At 39.8% G+C, this 21,755-nt stretch overlaps 1 protein-coding gene across 8 annotated transcripts in view; it reads left to right on the top strand.

The window, feature by feature from the left end:
• The first annotated feature begins 2,850 nt into the window (after nucleotides 1-2,850).
• Nucleotides 2,851-21,755, top strand: part of YTHDC1 (YTH N6-methyladenosine RNA binding protein C1) — a 29,134-nt gene continuing 10,229 nt past the window's right edge. For 2 of the 8 annotated variants that reach the window (XM_056329323.1, XM_056329349.1), the window contains exons 1-15: nucleotides 2,851-3,011; nucleotides 6,944-7,045; nucleotides 7,637-7,965; nucleotides 8,098-8,452; nucleotides 9,765-9,854; nucleotides 10,359-10,412; nucleotides 11,018-11,112; nucleotides 12,957-13,065; nucleotides 13,166-13,283; nucleotides 14,247-14,331; nucleotides 16,306-16,472; nucleotides 19,012-19,094; nucleotides 20,470-20,506; nucleotides 20,599-20,638; nucleotides 20,740-20,802. In XM_056329323.1, coding sequence (XP_056185298.1) covers nucleotides 2,984-3,011; nucleotides 6,944-7,045; nucleotides 7,637-7,965; nucleotides 8,098-8,452; nucleotides 9,765-9,854; nucleotides 10,359-10,412; nucleotides 11,018-11,112; nucleotides 12,957-13,065; nucleotides 13,166-13,283; nucleotides 14,247-14,331; nucleotides 16,306-16,472; nucleotides 19,012-19,094; nucleotides 20,470-20,506; nucleotides 20,599-20,638; nucleotides 20,740-20,802 — 1,755 coding nt within the window. In that variant the 5' untranslated portion in view covers nucleotides 2,851-2,983. Of the gene's footprint in view, nucleotides 3,012-3,443; nucleotides 3,510-6,943; nucleotides 7,046-7,636; nucleotides 7,966-8,097; nucleotides 8,453-9,764; nucleotides 9,855-10,358; nucleotides 10,413-11,017; nucleotides 11,113-12,956; nucleotides 13,066-13,165; nucleotides 13,284-14,246; nucleotides 14,332-16,305; nucleotides 16,473-19,011; nucleotides 19,095-20,469; nucleotides 20,507-20,598; nucleotides 20,639-20,739; nucleotides 20,803-21,755 lie in introns of all 8 variants that reach the window. The other 6 variants (XM_056329298.1, XM_056329332.1, XM_056329306.1 and 3 more) reach the window with 6 other exon arrangements.

The following is a 21,755-nucleotide window of genomic DNA, read 5'->3' as shown; positions in this document are numbered from 1 at the left end:
TACCCTCCAGCAGATCAACACTCCCCCACAACTTGGTGTCACCTGCAAACTTACTAAGGGTGCACCCCATCCCCTCATCCAGATCGTCAATAATGTTATTAAACAGAACTGGCCCCAGTACTGAGCCCTGGCGAACACCACTTGGGACCAGCCACCAGCTGGGTGTAACCCCATTTACTGCCACCCTTTGGGCTCAGCCATCCAGCCAGCTTTTAACCCAGCACAGGGTACCCCTGCCCAAGCCATGAGCAGCCAGTTTCTCCAGGAGAATGTGGTGGGAGACTGAGCCAAAGGCTTTCCTAAGGTCCAGGTAGACAACATCCACAGCCTTTCCTTCATCCAGTAGGCGGATCATCTTGTCATAGAAGGAGATCAGGTTTGTCAAGCAGGACCTGCCTTTCATAACCCCACGCTGGCTGGGACTGATCCCCTGGTTGTCCTGCACGTGCTGCATAACCTTTCCCAGCACCAAGGTCAGGCTGACAGGCCTGTGGTTCCCTGGATCCTCCTTCCTGCCCTTCTTGTAGATGAGCGATGAAAGGCATGAAACCCACCAAAAAGGCCATGCTTGGCTTTAGAGCACAGCATTCTCCAAAGCTGTCTTGGTGCACCTGCAGATTCCAAGAGAAGTACAGAACCTTGACATAAACCACAGCTCCATTTAAGTGCCCTTCCATTTCGTTCATGTTAACGACACCATCTAGTGGATTACATGCAGATAAACAATGGGCTTTTTTGATCGGTAACAAAACACCCAGTAAATACCACAGGGTAACTTCCAGTAAAATTAGAAAATGCAGGTATTGCTTATAAAGAATGCATGCTAAAAAGTTTGTTGTGTGCATGCCAATCACTGAAAGGTCACTCCACAAGCAGCTTATTCAATTGATGTGATAGGAACACACACACACAAAAGAATCGCTTCTGTTTTTGACTACAGAATCAAAAGGTTAAGTGCCAGTACAACTGCTAGTGTCAAGTCCTGCGTATTTAACAAAATAAAACTCCAAAGAATGAATAAAGACTAGTGGGATTAGAAAATGTTAAATTGGTTGTAGCACTGTAGCAATAACAACCTTTAATCAGCTCAAGAAGCCAATACAAAGTTGAAGAAAAAGTATTTTTCTCTTTCTTCACAGTCAAATCATTTTCACCTCTTCACATAATTCCAACTTCTACCATCCCTCTGCAGAAATATTTCAGTTTTTCAGGGGTGTGTTTATCCTCTTTTCAGGCTTTGCTTTCACAGTTTTCAAATGAGACAGACAATAATTACCAGTGCTACAGAGTGCCTTTGGCACCCCAGTCTTCATCACTGGAAAAGAAAGGTATTTCCTCAAGCTAACCAACAGTTACTCTGCTGACCAGACATTTTTACCAACCTGTCTGCTCTGAGAGCAGAGGCAAACACACTGAATATCATGAGTGAAGCATCCTGGAACTGCATTGCTCTGGAGGGAGGAATTTAAGACATTGAGTTCACTGGCTGCACCCATCAGGATACTCTAGCTAGTATCTGCAGCCTTAAAGCAAGAATTATTATTTAGTGTATAGTATCAATCACATTGCTATGCAACTACTCCAGTTTTAAAAAATAGTCAGGTGGAGCTTTTATAACTGTGGCATGTCAGCTAATAGGATTTAAAATACCATGGTGGACAAAACAAGCTTTTACTTGACAATTGCAAGTTACACGCAGGAAACTACTGAAGACTACAAGCGGCCAGACCTCTTCACAAGGTGCCTGAAAGGGTAACTTAAGATGAAGTGGTAAGTCTTCACCTAGGTTAAGGCAGGAAAGATGCATGCTCTAATCCCAAATTTCTTTTAAAAATCATTTAGATTAATAAAGCACACTTCTTTCGTATTTGAACAGCTAAATCACATAACAAGCTGAACTGCACCAGGAGGAAGAAAAAAAACCAGTTTCACTTGAAAAAAAAACCCAACCAAAAACCAGCCAAAGGAAACCACGGACCAGCAATACCTAACACTGAGGGAGGCCATGGTTACTTTGCTCCACTCAAGGTGCACAGCAAGAGCTCCAACACCTCACGTAGCTGTCAAAACAGCACACAAACACCAAGAGAGTCAGGCTTCTGAATAGTGAATGCTGTACCACTTATCTAAAGGATGACGCACCTATATTTAAAGTCGGGAAATGTCCAAGGACCCTTATTACAACATGGTGGATGCACAGACTTAAGTCCTTGGGTTGGTTATCTTTAGAAGGGACATTTTGTCTTAGATTCCTGTTGTACGTGCAACATGGCGAAGATGGAGACTTTAAACATGGCCGCTAAAGAATAGTCTGCGTAGAGACAACTCCTCAAGGACATCGCGCAGGCATGAGATATGTAAATGAATTCTCAGAATTGTAATGGATATGTAAACAATTTCTTGGAAAACTAATGAATAGGTATGTATATAATAGCTTGTATAAAGGGGGGACTGAAAAGTCCCCTCGGGATGCATGACTTTGATGGAGCGATCCCCGCACGCACCCAGCGCTGCCAAACAAAGATAACCTCCGCTCGCCTGTACATTGCTGACTGATTCTTCAAATCACTTCCCCCACTTTGAGAAGGCAGAAAGCTCCTTCCTTCCCTACAGCTTTTTGCCCAGCAAGGGAAACAGCTCAAGACCGCGCTCTAAGACAGGCCAACCGCACAGTAACGCCAGACACCAGCCACATACCCCGCCAACAAACAAAAATGGCGGGCTTCCCCTCAGCGCCCGGCAGCATGGGCACGGCGCGCGCGACAAGCCTGTACGCGCGCCCGCACCCCGCCCATTTCCTGCCGCGCGCGCGCCCTCCTTTCTGTCCCCGCCCCCCCCCTCCTCCCCCCTCCTCCTGCCCGCGGCGCCCCGTGACGCGCGGAGCGTAAACAAAGCGGTGCGTTCTGGGAAGAGGGAATCGTTACGTGCAGGAAGAGGGAGCCTCCATCTTAGGCGCTCGACGCGTCGCGGCGGCGGCGGCGGGATGGCGGCTGATAGCCGGGAGGAAAAAGGTACCTGGTGGTAGAGGTGGGGGCAGTACAGTCCCTGGGAAAGAGGGACGGCTCGGGCCGGGGGCCCCTCTTTCCTGAGCCATCCCCCCTCCCTGAAGCCTGCTTGTTTGCTGGTGCTGGGCCTTCACTCTGGGAGACGTCCGTGAGGAGAGCGGAGGGGCAGCGGGGCCGGGAGAGCCTCTTCGAGAACGATTTTTATAGCTTTTAGACGTGGTGTGTGGGGAAGCGCGCCCGGGGGTGCCCTGGGGTGCTGTGGGTGATCGGGCCATCGTGCTGTAACGGGGGGCCCCGGCAGCGGTGGGCTCAGAGCAAGGTGACTTGAGCAGGGGGAATAGCGTGGGCCGTAAGTTTAACATTATTGGCCCCGAGTTACTGCTGGTTATCTTGTCGCAGAAAGTATCTGCTTTTCTTTATTCCCGCTTGGATTCCTAGCTGTATTTTCTGCAGAATTTTCTGCCGAGGGACGTGAGAAGAAGCTGACGTTGGAATATTATTTTGGTGGGTTTTGCACGGCTTTTTGCTGTCAATACGCTTTCTGGACACTGTGGCTAAATAAGTTTGAATTAAAGAAATTGAACGCTGCCAGGGTAATGTGCATTCACAACTCTAATAACTGCCTGTCACTGTACACGGAAGCTGAAGTGATCCACATGTTGTCTGTGAAGTTATATGAGGTAGTCCTCACAAAATAGTCTGTTTAAAGAACTAAAAACAAAGTTTAGGTGTAGAAGGTTCGTGTTTGGTGGTTAGTGCAGATAATAGTGTTATAAAAAAAAGGATCACTGTGGTTTTGTGGTTTGGCTCACACTGTTTTGGATTTCTGTGGAATACGTTTCATGTAAAGTTTTTTGCAGGATAGATGTCCATAAAATGTCTTTGTCAGAGTGGTGAAAATTTGCTGTCTGTAATATTTATTAAACTACATCACATGGAAAATTCCCACTAGATTTTGTTAAACCGATAACTAAAATTATTTCTGGTGTTTGATTCTTAACAGTATTATAAGACTGGTGGGATGGGATACAATCAGGTTGTGTTGAAACAGATGTGAGCTGCCACTGTGAATGAACAGTGAAATTGAAACATTTACTGTTATCATTTATAAATTTCTATTAATATAATAATTTATCCAGATAGGCTTGATTTTTTATATTCTTTGGGGGTTTTATTCCTTTTAGTCACTGGGAGTGGTCAGGTCATCAGTAGCAGACAAGAAATTTTTTTTTATGTTTTGCATTTTAATTTACTTTTCATTTTTTCTTCTATGAAAGGGATGATTCTTACTGAATAGCAGGTATTAATACACATTTGTTTGTAACAGAACTTACTTCTACTGTAAATGCAACAAAAAGCATATTTTATGCTCTTTTTGGAAGACAAATGCTATTTCACTGCTTGAAAGCAGTGGAAATAAATCTCATATATCCTTTCAGTTCAAAGTTGCCTGTTCTTAATGTCGTGTTTGCTAAATCAGATTTTTGCTTGGACCCTTCCTTGGATAGATCTAATGCTCAAGGCCAGCAGAGGGAAAAAGGCCTCCCCAGGTTATTTTCCTGCTGGTTAGGGCGAGTTAAATTTATTCATTGAAGTATCCAACATACCCCATAGTCAACAAAAGATGAATTGCAGGAGAGCCCAGTTGGAAGTGTCTGTAATGAAAAGGACTCGTTTGGACTTTCTCCCTTCAGCAGTGATGAACTGTAAGAAATCTGTGTGCCACCATTTTTCTGTTTCTTTTTTTGTCCTTTTCCTGATGTGTATCTTTATCTGTCTGAGATAATCTTGCTCATCAGATTGAATGCTAACAGTGACAGTTCAGTGAGTGGAATAATCTTGTAGAAGTCAGTTGAGCAGTATAACTGATGCACATGGGAGCTGGGAATTGTGTGTTCAGATTGCCCTGTTTGCATCACCAGGCTGCTAAATAAATCTGGAAATTTATTTTTACAGAAGTGTGATAGATCTATCTGCAGAAGGGGGTTGGGGGGGGGAACTCATCGACCTCCTGTCTTTGCGGACTTGTTTAAGGTTCCAACTATAAATCAGGCCCACCTAACCTGGAAGGGGTTTGTCAAAGAGTATGTGTCAGATACTCTTATTCCATTAAATTTTCCTTTTCATTTATTTCTGAACCAGCTGAGTCTTTTAGTGCCTCTGAATGCTACTGCAGTAGCTAGGTTAAATGTAGCTTTACTCAAGCGTGCTGTTGCCTCACCAAAAGGGGAAAGAAAGCTAAGATTCCATGTGTGTGGTCTGACATGGGTAATATGTTTAATATTCTAAGCATAGTGCGTCTCTTTTTCATTAGTTTCCAGTAAAAAAAATCTTGTGCTCTGAACTTGCCTAGTCTTCCGTAAGGAAGCAGAATGCAACAGGAAATAGCAGCCCATGCTTAGCAGTTGCACAGCCACAAATCTTGACTCTCGCATATCTCATCAGTAACAGCATGAATATTTACTGTGGATGTGTAGGTACCTACAAACATAAAGGACTGTTCCCAAGAGAATTACGATGCAGATTTGTGTTATGTTTTAACGCCCCCTAACTGTAAACTGCCAGGGAAAGGCTTGATCCACCTCTCTGCACCAGTTCTTTTGCATCAGCTATAGCAGTTGTGCAGTTCAGGGACCAATTCTGCATTCCCCCTACCACAGAAAATGTGGATAAATGCCAACAGGAAAGCTAGCACACATCCTGAATTCCGATTCAGTAGTATATAGCAGAGATAAAATTATAATACTAACTTTTTTTCTGGTGCAGATTGTGTCTTGTTTAATATCAGACTTTAAAACTTCTCTTGTGGCACAGCTCAAGAGTGTGGGATAGACAGGTTGCCAAACCTGGGAAGACTTTTGTTTGCAGCCTTACCTCAATTTTGTTCAGCACAGGAGTCCTTACCTGCTGCTTTATAACATTGTACAATGCATCTTCTACCGATTCTGTCAACTAGCTGAATCCTTGAAGTTTGCTCTGCTTTCCTTTTCCTGAACACATAAAAGAGAATCAGTCATAGTTATGTAAAATGGAAAGAGCTAAGAATTCCAGAGTTTAGGAGAAGAAAGATGAGATTCCAAAATCAATACCTTTTCTATTATTTTTCCCTTTGCATGCTTAGGCTTAGTTTTTTAAAGTGCTTGGAATATAGATCTGCTGTCTTAAAACTGGTGAAAACTTCTTCAACCAGAATCACTGTATATATCTACATAAACCCTTTGGTTTCAGGCAAAATGAAACAATGAAAATTTTAAAAGTTGTGTGACCAGGTACATTTGCTGCTTCCAGCATGAATTTTCTTAAACATTTGCCCTTTTAATCAAGACGAATTAGCTGTGGCTGTGTTTCTCGGAGCAGCTCAGAATTAATTATGTAGCAAATAAGTAGTACTTTCTCCTTCTTCAGTGGGGTTGACCTAGCTTATGTTCTTGTTGTTAACTTGCCCTGTTGCATTTTTTTCTACTTGTGGGTGAACTGCAAAACTCCTGCTCCTAACACAGCGATGAAACAAAAATAGCGGGTGAGGAGGGGAGATAATTTAAGGCACAAGTACCTTGGGATTTTGAGAGATGTCCATTCTGTTTGCTTATGGCGCTCAGACTGTCTCCTAGTCTCCTTTTTCTCAAATTTTACACAGGCTTTTTTTGTTAAGCTTTTACTTGTAGGTCAGCTTTCCTGCAAAGCTTGTGTAACATGAGGGGCCAACTTGGACCTTACTCAGAGGCCTAAGTGCATCTTGTGATATGTATTTTAATTCTTTTACTGGCTTTGCTGTATCCTTCCCTCCAAAATTGTGGAAATAAATCAAGATGTTGTTAATTTTTGCCTTGTGACAGATCTGTAAACCTAAAGGAAATATTTGGGTTTGTAAGTACTAGTTTTACTGTAGTTTACATATCCAGACTTTTAATAGTTGTTTTTAACTATTTTCTTTTCAGATGGTGAGCTGAATGTTCTAGATGACATTTTGACTGATGCTCCTGACCAAGATGATGAGTTGTATAACCCTGACAGCGAACAAGATAAAAGTGAGAAAAAGGGTAGGTGACTTTTAGTAGTGGATATCCTGCAGGAATGTAAATGCTAAAAACCATCTTCCTTGTTATAGTTATAAGTTTTTGCAATAGTGGATTTTATAACCTGAGTCAAAGAGTGAAAGTGTTCCAAAAGCTTTATTTCATGGACAGCTGCTTTTTTTACCTGACCTTCCAAACAAAAAGTTAACTGGGTTTCCTTTTGTCTCAAAAGCAGTTGCTGAGTCTGGCCTGTGAATTCATTTGCTGTTAGAAAATGACTGTACTTTTTGGTTTGGTGAAGTGAAATGGGACAAGGGGGAGTCCCAAAGTCTGATTCCAGCTCAGGTCTTGATTTGGCTTTAGTCCAATCCCATATATACAATTTAGAAAACACCTACCAAAGTCTAAAGGATTGCTCTTTTAAAGTAAAATAACCTGTTTGGGAACACAAGCTGTTCCTAAGGAGCAGTTTTGAGTGTTGTTGCAAAGTCTACAACTGGAAGGTGCTACCTATGACTGCAACAGGGAAATCACCCAGAGAAAGCAGGAGCCTCTACACAGTTTTTGGTTTAATGTACAAAATAACATTGAACTTGATGTCTCTTTCTATTTAAGGATCAAAAAGAAAAACTGACAGGATGGAAAACGCTGAAAGCAAGAGACAAAAACCTTCTGTGCATTCATCGAGGCAGATGATGCCAAAGCCTCCTAGTTCATCAGTTAGCAATAACAAGAGAATAGCAAGTACGAAAGGAAAACCAGTGTCAGAATACAAGAATGAGGAGTATCAGAGGTCTGATAGAAACAAGCGCCCAGATGGTGATCGAAAGATGCGCATGTCAAGCAGTTCCAGGGAACCTTATAAAGGACAACCAGAAAAAACTTGCATGAGGAAGAGGGATATTGACAGAAGGGCAAAGTCTTCTACACCAGATGGTTCAGAGGTATTAAATATTCTTGCTGCCTTATAAATAAAGCAATTATATGAGACTTTTATAAGGCACATTCTCTTAGGACTGTGTGTGCATCATGACAATGTTATATGACTGCTGATTCACTTTTTCTTTAAACATCAGAGAATCAGGCATGATGTGGATAGAAGACCAAGCAGATCCAGCCATTCTTCTAAAGAAGAGGTGAATTCTGAGGAATATTGTTCGGATCATGAGACTGGAAGTAGTGGTTCCTCTGAACAAGGCAATACAGAGAATGAGGAGGAAGGAATGGAAGAAGAGGAAGATGATGAAGGGGAGGAGGACGAAGAGGTGGAAGAAGATGGGGAGGAGGATGAAGAAGAGTATGAACAGGATGAGAGAGATCAGAAGGAAGGAAACGACTATGACACACGAAGTGAAGCCAGTGATTCTGATTCTGAATCTGCCTCTTTCACGGATGGATCGGTCAGATCCGGGTCTGGTTCAGATGCATCAGGTAGGTAACATCTAGCTTGCTAATCTGAAATACCTTGCCTTGAAAGTTTGGCTGCTTTTAAAAATAATCACTTCCTGACTGTGTCAAAAGTAAGCCTTAGTAGCACAAGTCAGTAAGATGTTAACTATGTAATACCATAAGAAAAGAGAAAATGTACTGGGAAGTGGTATTTCCTTACACTAAAATGTGTGAATATTAGGGTTACCATGCTGAGGATTCATATTGTCCTTGATTGCTTTGGCCTTGCTGTTCAATGTTTTGAAACATTAGAATTAGTGTTTTCTTAGGTATCTAATCGCTTAGTTTCTCATACAATTCATTTGAAGTTGGTGTTAAACTGTTCTGTATTCATTTAGGTGAGTGACCAGATAGGCTGGTGTAGTAAAAGTACCATCTCCCCAGGGAAGGATAGTTAAAACTTAAATAGTGGCTGACTTCAGCATAAGAAATCTAAACTTGTTGAAATGATTAGCTGTTAGGGTAAAGTTAGAAAGAGAAAAACGTTTTAACCAGAAATGAGAAAAAATGTTTTGCAGTTGTATATTATAATGGGTCCTAACTTACAGATGTGAAGTGTTAATGATGTAAATGCTTTTGGGTTTAGCTCTTTGAGTGGGGTGGGGTTTGGGGGGGGGGTGTGTGTGTGTTGTTTTGTTGTCTCTGTTTTTGGAGAGGGCGGCTAGCAATCCTGTTAAGGTTCCTGTTGTGTATCTTCTTATCTGAAGCCTCCATAGGTGGTCATCCTGCTTAACATAATGCCTTTTTTAGCTCAGCTCTGCTGTTTGGAATTAGAGAGCAGAAAGGTGTAACCTAAAGACAAGGGAAGCTGCAATAATTGTTATAAAAAGCTCTGTAGTATAATGTGACACTTTTAAGAGTGGAAAGAATTGCCTGTGTGCCACAGTGTTTTGTTTTCATACCTCTTGCCATTTTGTTAAGCTCTGAGTGAATGAGTCTGTATCACTATTGCAACAGTTTTCTGCTCTGTGTTGCAAATTTGGCTGAAGGCTGAAGAGAAGAGCTAAACCACCCTTACTAAAATACTTGGGGGATAAATTCTTTCTCTGAACTTTGCAGAGAATTGCTAGATTTGTGGCATCTGTCTTCCCTTTGTGAATGAAGAGCTTGAGAAGTTAGCATTTGCTGCTTTTGTGCATGATAGTTTTGGGACAGCAACTACAATTTTCGCTTGCAAGCCAAATGCTAACTTCACTATTATAGATGTTTATTTTCCTGTCTCAGTACTTTTTATCTGTTTTGCTTGCCAATTTGCTTAAAATACTGCTTTTATTTCTTTATGGGGCTTTTTTAGATGAGAAAAAGAAGGAGAGGAAGAGAGCTAGAGGTATATCTCCGATTGTTTTTGACAGAAGTGGAAGTTCTGCGTCAGAATCTTATGCAGGTATTCTTTCCTTTTATCACTTGTCATCCTGACTTGCATCAAATCTTAATGTGTAATCTAAAATATATGTAACTGGCTGTAGAGATTTATGGGGTATGTAGCTTTGTATAATTTGGTATTGACTTCTGGCATGTTGTGTGTGGATACCTTTGGGGGGAAGTAGGCTTTCTTGTTACTTTAATGCTATTCTGTTGCTTAAGTGGAATTTTCACCTTTTTTTTAAACTTGGAAGATGATGATTCAGTGACTAGTTTTCTGAGTAGGAAATTGTTCAAATACTATTTTAAAAAGACAAACCCAAACCAAACAACCCAAAAATAAAACCAAAAAAAAAAACCCAAAACAAAACACTCGTGCACATTGAATAGTATTTTTTGTGTGTGTGGGTGCGCGCCAGAAAGCATAATTTGTCATGAATGAAAATTGTATGTGACAAGGCTGTAGAAATTGTATATTATCTCTATTAAGGCTCAATCTGAACAAATGTACTTTGGCTAAACACAGGTTCAGAAAAGAAGCATGAGAAATTATCATCTTCCGTTCGTGCTGTCCAAAAAGGTATCATTTAAATTTGAATTTTTAATGCATGCCCCATAGCAAGCCATTGTCTTTTTTCATTAAATTACCTGTAAGTAGTAATGTTCCGATATAAATCAGTTTGTGCATAATTGTTCTGAGCATAACAAGTGAATCTTGAGCTACTTTTGCATGTGTTGAGTGATATGCAAGAAGTTCAGTCACTTTGCTCCTTGCAGAGGCAGCAAAGAAAAAAATAAAATGCTTACATTTGAAGAGGAACATTTCAGCATTCTGTATTGGATGACTTACACTGATATGAATGTTACCTAGTATTTATCCTAAGATTCTTAAGCATGGAAGTAAGTCTTATATATCGGAACATCACTGAATCATGCTGATTTTATTGTATTTTTTTCTTTACCTGAATATCTAAGTTTTAGTTTTGATTTGGTTTCCCCTGGCATTTTGTGCTCTACAGCTTAGACTTCAAGTTTCAAGTTGGGTGGTTGACTGTGGTAATACATAGGTAGGAACTGGGTGGGATACGGTGTAGTTTGAAGGAAACAACTATCTACAGTCAAAGCAACATTTTTGACAACTGTAAATATTTACAGGTCTGCTTATTTGACACTTTGTTTTTTCAGACCAAACAAGTAAACTTAAATACATTCTCCAAGATGCAAGATTCTTTCTCATCAAGAGTAATAACCATGAAAACGTATCGCTTGCTAAAGCAAAGGTATGTTGACTTTTCTTCGAACTGATCACTTTGTCTTTTCAAACACACTCACCCTATTACAGAAAAGCATATAGATAGGTGCATTCTCTTCTCCATCACTCAGATCTTGGTAGAGGCAAGGATGAAAGCCCCTTGATTCTTCAAGAGTAGCTATTCTGGTTCCACTGCAACCTAGGAAAGTTAGCTTGATAAGTGACTGGTGGCCTAGAAAAAGTAGGGTTAAAAAGGGGCCTCAAGGTCTGTTTGATAATGTCCCAAGCCAACCTCCATTGGGCATGCTGTGATGGCTATTTTTCTCCCTTTCATCAGCACCGGTGTTCATATTGCTATGCTGTGAGAAGGTTCAGAAGGTTGTTTTTGTTTTGGCTTTTATCTAATGATGTAAGAGTAATTTTTTTCAATTGATTCAGAGATCTGAAACCTTATTGCAGAAATGTACGCCTGGCAGTGCTGGTGTAAGGGAGTTTTTTGAGGAGGATTCCAGTCCACTGGACATCAACTGCTGAGGAATGGTGCTGGGCCGCTCTGTTGGTTTTGTATTTGTATGTGTTATTTGGAACAACTTGTAGAGAAAATAGCTGATTGGCTGTTAGACTCATCCACTCTGTGTATTGTGTGTTAATGAAGATTTTTAAAATAGGTTAGCGTTAAAACTATTAAATGAATCTTAAAATTCCTGGACAGGATTGGCTTCCAGCTTTGGGTCTGATCTGTTCAGTGAGCACCATTCTGACTGGTGTTTGCTTTAGCTCTTCAGAGGAGTATATTCCTTTCTGTCCTTTGTTTCTCAGTGTATAGGCATCAGTGCTTTGCCACTGCGCTTTCGTGAAACTGGCTTTTGTGGTGCCAATGTAATAAATTGTTGTAGTTCACAGCAGGGCTTCACAAGCAGCCTAAAGCAATGTACGTCTGACTGAAAGCTAGTAAAATATCCAAATAGTTCTCTGGGGACCCTGATGAATTGTCAGTCAGGCAAGCACTAATCTGAGCATAGAGCAGGACATGAGAACATACCTTCAATAAAAAAGGAAGGGGAGGAACATTTTCTTTGGTAGATCCTAGATCATACTCTGAGACTGAAGTTTGGACTTATTAAACCAGCATAAGCTTCTCCTCTGATTTTGCTTAGAGAACAGATTGATGTGACTGAAAAGTAATACAGCAAACTGGTCTTCTATAGCTGAGCTCAGCTGGTACCTTAAAATAGATTGGGGTTTATTGTGCATGGCTGCACAACGGCTGGTGAAAGGGAAAAGGTAGGAATTCGTAGGTGGGCATGTGGGAGGCTGAACAAGCTGGTTTGAGTTGTCTTGCCAATTTAAAATGTTGATCTGGTGTATTTCATGTTTCTGACCTTCCTCTGAAAGAGTGTTAAAGTCTGCAAGCCGTCCTTAACAAATGTGTCATGCTAAGGTTACTGAAGTCTACCTACCCACCTTTCAGTATATATACTGCTGTTGGTTTCATAGTTTGTGTGTATTATATAATACGTGAACTCCCAAAGTCAGTTAACACACACATAGATAATATTAAAGGCAAATTTTTTCATATATTTGTCCATCATTATAATTACAAATTAAACCTTATAGACAGTCTAAACGCATCTGCAATGTAAAAAATAATTGAAAAGCCAGCGTTTTAAAAGTTTTATTATGGGGTAAGCTAAAAATACTTTCTGAAGGAACTGAATTTAGCAATACCTTTCTTTTTCCATTTTCTTCTATCCCAGAACACTAGATTGGTCTTGTTTTCCTTACCTACACTATATACTTCTGTTAGCTAAATCACTTGAGATGAACTCTTATATATTTTGGTGGTGGGGTGTGGGGATTGTTTTGTTTTAGGGAGTATGGTCGACACTTCCAGTGAATGAAAAGAAGCTTAATGCTGCATTTAGATCAGCGAGGAGTGTTATTTTGATATTTTCTGTAAGAGAAAGTGGCAAATTCCAAGGTAAGGGAAAGTGAGCTATTACCAAGGTAAGTGAAAGTGAGTTTTATGTGCAATAGCTTTTCTGTTGTGTCTTCGTCACAATTCATGTGAAATCCTTTAGGATTTGCCAGACTGTCTTCAGAGTCCCATCATGGAGGATCGCCTATACACTGGGTGCTGCCTGCAGGAATGAATGCAAAAATGTTGGGAGGAGTCTTTAAAATTGACTGGATTTGCAGGTAAATAATTGTTCGTTTATGTTGCTGTTTAGTAACAAGGCATTTATAATACCATTTCTGCTTATTACTGGAGTACTGACAACATCCTTTTGAAAACTTGATTGTCTTCCAATTTCCTCAGACGCATGCTTCCATGTTACTGAGCTTGGGACTCAAGTCTGTACCTGGCATGCACTATAGAAACTATTTCTTTTTTCAATTGCTCACTTGAATAGATGTCTGTGGATAAAAGGGGGGGGAAATCCTGTAAGGATTGCTCTGTCTTCAACCAGCATCTTGGCATCTGACTGAACAAAGAAAATGCTACTGGTCTAAAATAACATATGAAATAGTACAGGTATTTTGCATAATGTACAGGTGGTGAGCAACATTCATTAATTTAACTTGAATATGTCTTACAGGAAAGGTTTTAAACCTCTGTTAAGAAAAAAAAGCTGTGTCAGTCATGTGAGATACATTGAGTGGTTGTACAAGTCCTTTGGGTTACCAGAAAAACTAAATACAGGGAAGGTAAGACTTTGAATTAGAGAAAAATCTAGGTTGGACAGTTCCTCTGGAAGTTCCCGACTCCCACCTCCAGCTCAGGGCAGTTCTAGCTTCATAGTTAGGTCAGATGTTCAGAGATTTCTTTCAGTAGGTGCCATGAACTACCACTTCATGTAAAGACTGGTCAGCATATTGAGATGTTGAGATAATAAGCAAGCATTATACAAAGACCAAAAAAAAATTTAAGATAGGGTGTCATAGTATGGACGATACTAGTTAATATTGGAATAAGTCAAAGTGAAATCTTATATTACTAATACTTGGTATATACTAATACAGTCATTCAGAGACCTGACAGTGCAAAAGGTAACAAGATTATTTTGTATGTAATGTCCTGCTGTATGCATTTTTAAATTTATGGGTTTTTTTAACAAAAAATGGAGGCAAAACTGTAAATGATGCCACTTGCATGTTTAGGCGTGAATTGCCATTCACTAAGTCTGCTCACCTGACCAATCCTTGGAATGAACATAAGCCAGTAAAGATTGGACGCGATGGACAGGTTTGTTAATTTTTTTTCTTCTTCTATAACCCGCATCTTCTAGTGTTTGCTTTCAGCTTTATGTGTACAGAAGATTTGGAATCTTTGTTAGATCAGTTGTTACTTGCAGTAGAGTGCTGTGACAGAGGCACTTGGCTTATTTCTAGTGTTGTGGAAGAAGGAAACAGAAAATAATATGGTGCCAATTCCGTTGTCATCTTCGTGATAAACAGTGTTTGATGCTTCAAGGCAATGTGATGTTTTGGATTTGAAATGTAACATGCCTTGTGTTGTATGGTGTGCAAACCTATATGGCATCAGGTTTTAAGAACAAGTTCTGGTGTTTTCTAGCTGTGTTCTGCTTTGCGATTTTTTTATGTACTGTATTGCTTAGGGCATAGACTCTACCATTATAAAGTATATGCTAATGAAAATTTAAGTGAGGTGGCTCTTGTCATGTCAGACATACCAGAGTGCAGGTACGTTGACACTGTCATCAAATAACCCAGCCTGGACTGAAATAACAGGTTCTGCTTTCTTAAGGCAAGATGGGAGTTGCATAATTCCCATACTGTATGGAAGATGTAGAGTCTGTGTATTCTGTGTGTTATTTTGCCCATAGACACATTTGCTTTGTTGGGTAGCAGAAGTAAAATGGTATTTTTGGTCTTGTTCTTAATTTAATGTGGACTTTAAAAAAAACAAACCCGCCCCCCCCAAAAAAACCCCAAAACAACAAAAAAAACCAAGCAAACAAATCCAAAAAATCCCACCAGGATTTTAGTTAATTTTGTTTCTGTTACATGGTCAAGGAAATAACTTTTTTTTTCATGTTTTGTCCACTGTGCTACAGAGTTGCAATCTAAACATGGGTTTCATCTTTTTCTCATAAAATTGCTGTACTGTTAGGTACTGGGCAAGCATTGTCTGATGCTTGCTGTCCATGCTTTTCAACTCAGGTTATTTCCTGAAATGGTGGTTGTTTATCCATTTACATTTTGTGTAACCCTGGATGGATCTCTTCTGAGGACATGTACACTGATCATCTTGCATTTATGACGTTCTTTGAGAAGGTGTTCCACAGGCCTACTAGTCACCAGATTGAAAAAGTACTTTTTTGGATTGTTTTGCACCTGGCTCCTGCTAGCTTCATTTGATGATCCCATGCTCTTGTATTGGAAGAGGGAGGCAATGAGTTGATCTGTCCTCTCCTCCAAACAATTTGTGGTGTCGGATGCTCCTGTTGTATCCATCTTGTCCCCCATACCCCACATATTCCTCTTTTATTCTAGGCTGGAGAGGCCTAACCTGCTCAGTCATTGCATGTAGGAATTGTTATGCTCATTCAGTTATCCTTGGTGCCCTCCTTTGAAGTTTTCCCATTTCTACTGTCCCCCTGTTTTTTGAGATGCAGGGTTCAGAACTGCACCCAATATCTAAGGTGTGGGTGGAACATGGACTTTCAGTGTGGTATAATGACTTTCTCTTGCTGTGTTCCTTTCCCAATAATCTTGAACACACAATTTGCTTGTTTTGACTGCTATCGAGCATTAAGCTGGTGTCTTCCTGGACCTGTCTGTCATACACTGAAGAACTCACTTTTGAGTGGTAATAGTCAACTTCATCAGGCCTTGGCTCTACATGTGAAGCTGGGATGGAATTTTTTCCTACGTATGTCACTTTTCTCTCTGTAATAGGTGATCATTTTCTTTGTGATGAAAAAAAAGTCCTCTGATTTTGTAGCAAAACAGTAATGTGGCCTGTATGTCTCATGGGAAGATACGGTTGCCCCAAGTGTTGGACTATTTTATGAAAATTCTAAGTAGTGCCTAAAGAGTGAAAGGTAATGTAAGTGAATTTTGCTCTGTCTCTAGTAATACTGAAATCTCTTCAAAGTGCCTTTTTTTTTTTTTTAAATGTATGTTGTTAGTGTATATGGGGAGAGTTTCATTTCTTCAGTTTATAAACCGCTACTGAACTTCTAACTAATTCTAGGAAATTGAGCCGGATTGTGGAACCCAACTTTGTCTTCTCTTCCCTCCTGATGAAAGTATTGACTTGTATCAAGTCATTCATAAAATGAGGCACAAGAGAAGAATGCACTCACAACCCCGATCAAGAGGACGTCCATCCCGTCGAGACCCTGTTCGGGACGTGGGAAGGTTAGAAACGTTCTTTGGACTGATAATAGGCACATGTATCAGAATAACGTGATGGAGGAATATGATTCGTCAAAGCTTTCCCTGCGATAAAGAAGAGAGAAAATCCTCAAATCAAGCTGCATGGACAAGTTTGTGGCTTCATTGAGGATTTCACATGGTTCCCCGGTCTGTCATTTTTCAAGAGGAAAATGGGGATCTTTGCTTTTGCAGAAAAAAGCTCTTAAAATGCTGTCTAGTTTAGACTAGATCATTTATTGAGATAACGCAATATGTAATGCTAGCCGTAGGTAAGCTTGGCTTGATTATGAGCAGGCTAGACGGAGAGGAGGAAATATTTACATGCTAAAAATGTGTTAATATCTTGTAAAAGCCTTTTCTTTCAGGTGTGTCTCTGGATAAGCCTTATCAAATATGGGACTTTTATAAGGATCACTTAGAATTTTGCAGAAGATGCCGCCTCATTTTGAGGATAAAATATTTAAGTTATTTTGATATTCAAGAGGAGCATTATTGGGACTGTTTCAAATTGTGTCACCGTGATGTGTTAACCCCATTGCCAAATATTCTCTAACATGTAACCACTGAATTCACACATCTTGCTGAGCTTCTGAAAACAGTAGGTTCTTTCCAAAAGGGATCAAGTGGCCCTTGGAGACCCGGCAACAAACCAAAAAGAATGGCTGTTGCTGTGTCTGTATATACAACCTTTCCAGATGCTGGCAGTACCTGTGGACTTAAAGTATTTTAGAGGATCGACATGGTTATTGATCACTGCTATATGAACTTAACAACATTTTCCAGAAAAAAGGGGGTATAACTTGTTACAGAATTGGAGAAGTCTTTGCAAAGAACTGATATTAGCCCTTCTGCCAAACACCTTTTCCCCGTGTAGCCACTTGCATACAGACTGATGTATGGTTTGGGCTGAAACCTTTGGTTAAGTTTCCTCTTTGTGGAAACATCCTGTGGTAGGTACAGATACCCAACAAGAGTCCCCATTTCCTTGAGCTTAAAAAAGGACACTGTAACGAGTAGGTAGGAGGAAACCTGGCAGCGCCCCCTTATTTTTGGCTATAAAGGACTGAACACCAAGATGGCTTTTGAAGTTAAGCTAAGAGGTTTCCAGTGCAATAAAGTATATACAAGTGAAGGTTTTGCAATGGACTGCAAACTATACATATAACACCACCACACCTTCTCAAGCCTGCCAGGGCCTCCATTTATGTATGTGGCTTACAGCTTAAAGTCAGTAGTTGGACTACTATATGAACTGTTTCTATCATATTTTATACCGGTCGTAAATGCACTCTCAAAACTACAAGAAAGCGGTATGTTTATTCTTTACACCAGCTTTTATTTTCCTTGATCTGATTTTGCTGTAGGTGCAACTGCTTTTATTTTTGGGCTTTTTGCTCATAGTAAAGAATCTGCTTTCATTTTTAAAAGCTTAGTAACTGGGTATGGTGGGCTTTAAAGACTGAAGTTGGGAAGGGGGAGGAGTAAATGACTTTATAAAACTAAAAGCTACATGAGCTTGTTACTCAGCAAGCAAGTTGCACAGTAATTAAGTGATTTAAGAAAGTGTTAATTTCTTGTCTTGTTGTAAGGAATTATATTGCTGGGGTGGGGGGTAAGGGAATGGATTTGTAGCTGCTTTTTGTTTGGAAACACTGTTACCCTAGCATTGGAGTCTGCCATTAATATTTATGTACCTTGGTGGAACAAAATTAGCAGCCATTTCTTTATAAAACATAACAGCAACTGGAATGTAACTGGTTTATAATCAGACTTCCTCCCTGAGTGTGAAGTTCTTAAAGATAACATCTTTTCCGTAAAAGAGCTGTTTGTATAGAAAGGAGTCCCAATTATTTTAATTATTAGGAAGCTTAAGTGTTCTTCCGATTTCTGTAAAAGGCACCAATGCATTGCTGGTAAATTGCTGAGAACAGAAATTGTTAGAAATAATGTCATTGGCCTACCCAGTTAGAAAAGCTACAGTGAAAGAAGAAATTTCACAAAGCGTACAGAGTTTTATTTATAAATGTTATGGAAATAGACCTTTTATAGAATTCTTTTTCCCATAGCTATCAAATACAGCAATGCCCATGCCTTCTGACTGTAGTATATATTTTGCCGTCTATTTTCACTGTATTTAGTTCTATAAATTCTTTTGTTATCTGATAGGTTGTTTCAAAATGTAATGTGGAAAGTGTAATGTTAAAATCTTAAGTCCGAGTTTGTTTTAGACAAATTTGTTACCCTTTGTTTGGTATTAAGGTACAGTTGGGTAGAGTTCCTTCCTTAATTCTTCCTTAGCTGCCAAAAGCTCCTATAGCCAGAAAGTAACAGTGGAGGGTATTTAATCGGACTGTTACTGATATTTAAGTTCAAATTTAAAGCTGTAGAACATATTGAAGCAGGTGGAGTTCAGAATGGTTAAGTCGGGATCCTGGGTAGCTGAAGTTATTCCTGTGAGGTATTCTGCTGTGACAAATGCTCCAAGCAACCTTGTTTAATCTTTGATGTCTAATTTGTGTAGGCGTCGACCAGAAGATTATGATATTCATAACAGCAGAAAGAAACCAAGGATTGACTATCCCCCTGAGTTTCACCAAAGACCAGGTTAATATCTTACTATGAAGATTTGTGTGCACAAATTCACAAGTGTTTTCTCTTTTAGTATATCCCCATTAATTCAAAAGCAAAATATTGATATCACTGGGATATGAAAATGAGACTTGTCCTAAGTGCTGTGGCTCGCAGAAGTCAGTGACACTGTTTCACTTGTTTTGAGAGAGAGTGCTCAGTTAATCTAGGCTGAGCCCTTTTAAGAGCCTCAGAATTGTGTACATTGTTGTGAGTGATCCTCTCAAGTGCTTTGTTAATACGGGCATTAATCATCAAAATAACATGTTTATCAGAAATTTCCACCAGGAAAGTCAGCTGAGGCTCTTGAATTGCAGCCTTTGTTTAGAGGTGACTGTAGACATTCAGTTATGTTTTCAGAGAGAATTTTTTGGTTTTACAACTTTGACGTGAGGAAGGGAGGGGGAAGTTTCACTGCATTTTTTCAAGAGGTTCTGATGGTGAGTTTAAGAAAGGAGTTTTGTTGTTTTCCAGAAGGAAAGGTTTGCAGTGGTAATGCAGCAGCAGCAACACTGGTAATAGTGCAGATTTATTTTTTTTTTACCCTCCAGAAAGCAATTATTAAGAAATTACTACTTTTAATCTACCGAATCTTCTTCACTGCTATTAGGAGTACATATTCCATTATTTCAGTAGCAGAGTTCTAAATCTTTTCTTAAGAACCTGGCTTTTATCTGTCCAGCTTGACTGCAAAGCATGTGTTCTTTGATGCAGAAAGTGTTGTTGCTGCTCCCTGGCTTTTCAAGACTGTACTGAAGCTCGGAAGCATTGTTCTATTAGCATAAGCATGCCTGGTGTTTTGCACCATTTATTGAGCTCTTTAAAGCTCTCTAAAGTTTACTTCCTCAGACTTACTGAAGCTGTAAGAATTCTTTGCCCTGTGGGGCTTTTCCAGATGTTTTTTAGGTTGCTTTTAATTTTCTTTGTAACATTGTATCCAAGACCTTTTAGGAAATCAGCCTTAGGGGTTCCCCAGATGAACACATTCTACTGAAAATATAGTTCATGGGTAGTAACAGCCATGTGCTGATTGCCAAGAGACTGTACCCTTCAAATTTGTGGGCATTCCCAATTCGTTTGACTAAAATTCAAGTCTTACTTGCACAGATACCCCCTTGCGTATTTGTACCATGTGCAAGTTGCTATTGGTATACTGTGTCATTTTTTGTGACTACATTATATGTTATTTTATTGTAAGAAATTGGTGTTTTTTTGAAAGCAAGGGAGGTGGCAGGTAGACTACTTCACAGCAGGCATAAAGTGAAAGGACAGTTTCTAATGAGTGTATTTTTTTTTAAGATTGTTAACTTGAGATGGTAAATTGAATTAATACTGCTTGATGTTCGAACAGGGTATATAAAGGATCCCAGATATCCCGAAGTAGACAGGTAAGGTGTGTTCATGTTGTTCATTTTATGCCCTGGTGACTTGTCTGTATGGATAAATTGGATTTAGTTCTACAAATTTTTATTCCCAACAGACGATTTTCAGGAGTTCGACGAGATGTATTTTTGAATGGGGTAAGTTGGTGCATGCGGACTTTGGGGAAGTTTTTATATTCAGCTTCTGCGCTTCCGAAGAACACTCATCAAAATGTTGTAATTACTGTCTTTCATTTTAGTCCTACAATGATTACGTGAGGGAATTCCACAACATGGGACCACCACCACCATGGCAAGGAATGGTTTGTGTCTTGCTGAATTCAGTTTTTCTCTGTAGAATATGGCTTTTTTTTTGTTCCCCTCTAGAGGAGCCTAATATATTTGATGTGTGCTCAACTCTTCCTTTTTCCTAAAATGTATCTTTGCTGTAAATATGTAAAAAACAATTTATATCAAGTATTTTGTACTTTACTTGACTCTCGGCAATACTCCAGCATTCTAGTAAGCAGTTTGGCAGCAGGAATCTGGCTTGGTTTGAACCTACAAGAAACAAATCTGTAAGGATGTAGCAGAACCCTTCTTTAGCCTACACAAGAGGGTGTGATGCAATTTTGTATTCCACTAAATATTCATAGTAATTGACTTTCTTTCAAACAGCAAATGCATTAAAGAGGTGGACTTGCTGCAGAGGCTCATGGAATGGACTAGCATGCTCTGTAGTGTTGCACAGTGGCTTGCTTTTGGCTATCGCAGTGAAGCATGCAGGAAAGTAGCAGAATGTACTGCATAATGTAATCAAAATAAGTCTTGCTGTATTGCAGCCTCCACTGAAATGCACGTTTTTCCTAGTCAGATGAGTATATGTATGACTGCACGTATCTATGGCTACATACATGGAAATTAACTGATAGTTCACTTCTATAGCTGTGGTTTTGCCAACATGTCAGGAGGAATAGTCACTATAACTATTTATTTTGGTTATATTTAGTAATTCTGGCCCTGCAGGTCCTGATTTTGGGTAACTGTAATGAGTCTTTTGGCTCTTGTTTGTACTGTGAATGAGCAAAAGGCAGCATCAGATACAGAAATGCTATTCAAGCCTCTCATTTTTCTCAGCTGAAAACACAGCTCTGGTTTGTCATAACTGAAGGAAGTGAACAAAGTTGTCAGACTGGGGTGAAAATGGTTTTTCAAACACAGCTAAGCCTCCAGAAACTCCCATATTTCCCCCCCCCCCCTTCCCCATTGTGCATGC

This window comes from Falco biarmicus, chromosome 1, assembly GCF_023638135.1.
Source record: "Falco biarmicus isolate bFalBia1 chromosome 1, bFalBia1.pri, whole genome shotgun sequence".
Lineage (NCBI taxonomy): Eukaryota > Metazoa > Chordata > Aves > Falconiformes > Falconidae > Falco > Falco biarmicus.
This window is presented reverse-complemented; position numbering and strand designations above follow the sequence as displayed.